A 5,386-nucleotide genomic window follows, 5' to 3' on the forward strand; every position below is an offset into this window, starting at 1 on the left:
TTCAGGAAGAGAGCGTGAGGAGAGAATACCAACGTGCACCTTTTATCGAAATCCTCACTGTGCTTAGTGCACTTCTGGTCCTCTCTGACTTTCACATCAAGCAGGTTGTTTTTTTGCCCACCTTAGGACTGGTGAGGATCTGAGGCTCAGAGAGATGAAATCACATGCCCACATTTACCCAGCTACGAAGCCAGAGGCAGACACTGAGTTGCTGGGTATATGTTAACCTGAGCTACGCCCCCCTCCACCTTTGTAATCATTGCCCTCCCATCCTAAGATCTGACCCAAAAGCAAGAGACAGAGAAGAAAGAAGGACACAGCCTCAACCAGAAGTGCAGGTACCCAGCTGATGAGCAGCAGGAGTGAGGAAGGGATCTCCCGAGAGCACCCAGCTCCAAAAGGGATGTGGTGTTGGAAGAAGGCCCGGTTGAGCTAGCTGGACAGAGCTGGAGTTATGCCCCTGCAGTGTGGCCTAGGCCCTTTGCTTCACCCGGTTCTAGAGAGGCTTTGGTGTTCTGGCCTCAGACTACCCCTCTGGCTCACCAGACGCCCAGTCTGACCTCTCATCCCTTGGCTGCCTCAGTTCCCCTGAATCAGAGACGAGTCTGCTTAGCTTCGGATTTATACCTTCTCGAGGGTCCCTGCTGCTCCCAGCTGTGGGTCCTGATCAGTGCCTCAAGCTGGGCTGGGAAGCCTGGGATGGGCCTGTGGTTTGAAGGGCTGATGGCCCTCGTACTACTCCTGGGCCTGGCTGCGGTTCGCCCATTCATTCAGTTCCGCCGCCCTTAACTGCACAACAGCTACCTTTGGTTGGCTCTGAGAACACACCCAGAAAAGAGGTTGTGGGTCTCCACCCTATAGTCAGGGGCTGAGGGTGCAGCACCAGGGCCAGGGCAGGGAGATAAAGATGAGGATGCTGTGGTCCAATGGTGGGGAGAGGGAGCATGAAGAGCCCATCAGAGCCCAGAGGAAGCCCCAACCCGGGCAAGAGCTGCCAAGGTTCTGTGCTAAGTTCCTGAAGGATGCTTGGGATCTGAAGCAGGCAGGTGAGGGGGTAGGGAAGGAAACAACATAGCCTGGAGAAGGGAGTGGGAAGGAGTGACAGGAGGGTGGAGACTGGCCAGTGACAGCAGTCTCCTTGAGCACTCATCTATGCTAAGTGCACTTCACACATCATCATTAAGATCCTCCAACAGCCAGGAAGTGAGGCACTGAGGTTAGCCCCACCTGCTCAGAGATGTTGCCACGGGTTCCGAGATACAACCAGTGACAGAGTCTGGAGCCTGGATTCAAACACAGGCCTGCTTGACAGGGAGGTGCAAAAGGTTAGAGTGGGAGAGCCCTGCGACACCAGGCCTGGGAGCTTTGTCTATCATGTGCCCACATCCACAGCAGGCAGGCAGGGGCTTCTCTACAAGTCTCTACAGGCCTTGCCCAGGACTGGCTCTTCCCTTGGATTCATCTGTGGGACCAAGAACCCAGCCAAATTTGTGCAGAAGTCATGGTCTCAACTCCACAGGCTCCTCTGGGATTAGGCGAGAGGGACCGTCCTGGCTGGTGCTAGGTCCCTGTAAGACTCAGTTGGAAGAAAACTAGCTATCGGGAGCCCCTGCTCCCTTCTGAGCTGTGAGGGTCCAAGGAGTACCAAGGCCCCAGAGCCTAACCCTTCATCATGAGGCACCCCATCGCCCTCCCATCCTGGCTAGTCTGGGGTCGGGTCACCATGAAAACAGCCCCTGGAGCATCTTCCTGTTTAAGGAGGGATTAGGTGTGGCCCTCTGGAAGAAATAACAAGAGACAGATGGTAGGAGGGTTCGATTTTTTTCCCTGCCCTGTTTTCCCTTTGGTTACCTGGGGGCAGGGGTTTGGACAGTATGTCCCATTGGTATACCCAGCCCAGGAGCAGAGTTGGTGCAGAGGGTAGCTGGGGCCAGGAGGCATCACTACCAGATGATGTGGATAATAATACTTGTGGCCGTTTACTGAACACGCACTGTGTTCCTGACACTGTGCCGAGGACTTGACCTGTTAGGTTGTGTGACCTGTGTTATTTTGGGAAGTCCTATAGATAACTCTACTTTACAGGTGGGAAAGCTGAGGCTTGGTGAGATGAAGCCACTTGCTGGTGGTCCAACAGGGAACCAGGGATTGAAGCCAGGTCTGCCTCACTCAAGTCCTTACTCCTAAGTAGGGTGCTTCCCCAAGACCCTTAGCACCGGGTTCCTAAGGGAAAGACGGGCTTGTCAGAATTTCTAAGTGCTCTCAGCACTTTACATGGCTGCACTCGTTCAACTGTGGGGAAGTGGCAACTAGAGTCATTTTGTGCCCATTTCTTAGATGAAGAAACTGAGGTTCCGAGAGGTGAACAGTCTCAGCATTCTCAGGGGACCCAGGTCTCCAGATGACCTCCAGACTTGGGGTGGGAGGAGGCTCTCTCTGTCCCTGAAGACTTGGAGAGTGAAAGGGTGGGAGGCCAGTTTTCGATCCAACCTCAACGCCACATGCCCCTCCCCCTGCCTCTGTCCCCCCTTCTCAGCCACTCCTGCCAGAGTCTGTCTGAGAAGCCCAAGCCCTAGGCTCTGCTGGGACTGTGGCCTCAGGCCTCAAAATAGCCCTGCCTGTGAATGAACATGCTGTCCCTGGGCTGGGAGAGCCTCCAGGGAGGCTGGGCTCACATCTGGATGGATCTGCCCCAACCTGGGCTCAGGGCAGAGGGGGGCAGGGGCAGAGCTCTCAGATGGTCCATGGTTCCTCCAGATGGACTGAGAAAGCTCCCTGTCCCACCGTGTCCAGCCGGCCCAGGATGATAAGTATTTATAGTGGGGTTTCAGACACCATGGTGTCCTGGAAACAGGGCAGACTGTTGGACAACATGGGTTTCTAGCCCAGCCCTTTTAACCAATTGGCTGGATGCCTCTTGGCCAGTCAGTGACAAGAGGCCTCAAAAGAGGGGGTGTCCTAACATCTGTGACCTCTCTGGCCTACAGTGAGATGGAACCCCATGTGTCTGACCAGAGACTGTCCATGAGAGGCGCTGGTAGAGACTGCTCCTGTGGGCGAGGGACTGGTGGCTTCAGACAATGCCACCACCATCTGGTCTTCCAAGGGCCACCATTGATTCAAGCAGCATTGACTGGCGCCTGCACCGAGCCAGGTCCTAGCTGGAAACGGGCTGCAGAGAGAACACCTTTTCCTACCACCCCTGAGCTTGCAGCCTGATGTGAGCACAAAGAAGAGACTTCCCCTTCCCCTTCTGAGTTCATCCCTATGGAACATCCCCAGAAAGGGAGTACTGGGCAATTTCAGGAATAGAGAAACCTTCCCAGGGAGATGAGCCTCAGTGTAATCCTGGCCAGAAATCTATAGTCTACTTTTGAGGGTGGCTTAGTAAGTCCCTGGGTGTATGGTTGGGCTGTTGGGGAAACCACTGTGGGCTTTGATTGTTTTGCCCTTTAAGCAAAATATTATGCTTCAGGGCTGAGCCTCCATGGTGTGTACTGTTAAGACCCTGTACTCCACAGGCTGGGACTACATGGGAGGCCTGAGTTCAATTCCCAGTCCAATCAAAGGCACATTCTTAGGGAACCAGCAGTTAGCGTAATGGCTGGGTCGCTGGACTCCCACGTAGTCGACCGTGATTCACGTCCTGGACCCGGTGGCTTAAAACTCACGCCAGGCGCGCATGCGTGCGTGCCCAAGATCCCGAGAGGAGAATGGAGGGGAAGGGATTGCAGTGTGACCATCCCCCCTGGGGGAGGGTGATTTCTCGCTCTCTGGCTCTCTGTCTCTCTCTGTCTGTCTGGCGAGCACACGCGCCCTATAGCAAAAACCTCTCAAAAAAAAAAAAAAGAAAAATAAAAAAAAGACACTTTCTTATAATCCCAGTGACTCAGGGAGGCTGAGGCAGGAGGATCGCAACACAAATAAACCATTCTTTTTTAAAGAATTATTTTATTTTATTTATTCATTCATTTTTTTTTTAATTTGACCAGAGGGAGACAGAGAGAGAGAGAAAGTGAGAAAGCAAGCTACCAGGTCCAGGACTTGAACCGTGGTCAGCTATGTGGGAGTGTCCAGCACCTTAACCACCACACCACCTGCTGGTCCCCAGACATTTTTAAAAATTATGCTTTAGGGGCCAGCAGGTGGTATGGTGGTTAAGGCACTGAACTCCCACACGGCCAATTGTAGTTCGAGACCCAGACCTGGTGGCTTGAAAAATCACACCAGGCATGTGTGCACATGTATTCAGAATTCAGGAGAAGGAATTGTGGTGTGGCCATCTCCCCTTACTTTCCCTCTCACTGTCTGTCTTTGGCAAGTGCATGCACCCTATGGCAAAAACATTTTTAAAATTATGCTTTAAAATGTGTTAGTTTTTTTTTTTTTTTTTTTTTAAGTAACAGATCACATGGAGAAGAAACCTGATATCAATTTCTCATGGGCACACCTCTCTAAGCCTCAGCACATGGGAGTGTTCACTCAGTTCTGCCCTTATCCTTATCTTAGCCCGTGAGCCATGGCATTCTACAGTGCTCATAGTTTCTCCTGTTTTCTGCTGAGCGAACTTTATGGTATGGCTTAACTGTGATTGATTTATCAAGTCCCCTATTGCTAGACACAGACATTAATTCCATGTTCGTGGTGACCCGAGAAAACCTCCTAACACCTCTTTCTCTCCTGCAGGGTGGCCGTCGTGACCTGGGTGGCAGCTGCTTGAAGGTGAGGGGAGTGGCCCCCCTCCGAGGGCCACGGAGATGAGTCTGGGCCTTTGTGGCATTTGCTCCAAGCAGAACCCCAGAGGAGGAAGCCAGGAGCTGGCCATAGGCTGGACAGGGGAGAAGACCCTAGGAGCTGAACCCAGCCCTTCTCTGCTGGGACCAGGGGACCATGGCCTATGCCCAGGACGCTCTGGGCAGGGCCCCGTGGACATCGCCACTCCACCCTGGAGAGCTGTGAGGACCTGTTCAGCTCGCCCAGCCCTGGCTGGTCAGAGACAAGGCAGGACTTTTGGAAAACCAGAGACTGTTGGTGACAGGGGGTGTGTGCATGTCTGTGCATGAGTGTGAGTGTGTATGTGTGAGAGAGAGAGAATTGGTGGGTTTAAAATAAAAAGTATTTTTAAATAAAAGATATTGTTCCCAGCTGAGGGAGAGAAGGGCCTGTGGACCTTGGAGGTCAGAGGTGGCCCCTTCTCTGAACCTAGAAAGAGGTTCGGTTGTTAGAGGGGCTCTCCTGAACCCTGGATAGAGTGGGGCCCTCGCTTTAGAGTAGAGATAACCAGACTTTCCTCTCAGCCTCCCATTGATCAGATGCTCTTGAACAGCTGTTAGGAGTCTTGGAGTAGTTGGTAAAGAAACCTTATTTATTTTTTACTAAGGACTCT

The 5,386-nt window shown here is 52.7% G+C and overlaps 1 protein-coding gene across 1 annotated transcript in view; it reads left to right on the plus strand.

Annotated features, from left to right (window-relative positions):
* TCF15 (transcription factor 15) overlaps positions 1-5,155 on the plus strand; it is a 6,146-nt gene extending 991 nt beyond the window's left edge. The window contains exon 3 of the mRNA XM_006154749.2: positions 4,687-5,155. Within this exon, the coding sequence (XP_006154811.1) occupies positions 4,687-4,761 (75 nt within the window). The 3' untranslated portion in view covers positions 4,762-5,155. The remainder of the gene's footprint in view (positions 1-4,686) is intronic.
* The last annotated feature ends 231 nt before the right edge of the window (positions 5,156-5,386 follow it).

The sequence above is a fragment of the Tupaia chinensis genome, unplaced genomic scaffold (assembly GCF_000334495.1).
Source record: "Tupaia chinensis unplaced genomic scaffold, TupChi_1.0 Scaffold000418_1, whole genome shotgun sequence".
In the NCBI taxonomy this organism is placed as follows: domain Eukaryota; kingdom Metazoa; phylum Chordata; class Mammalia; order Scandentia; family Tupaiidae; genus Tupaia; species Tupaia belangeri.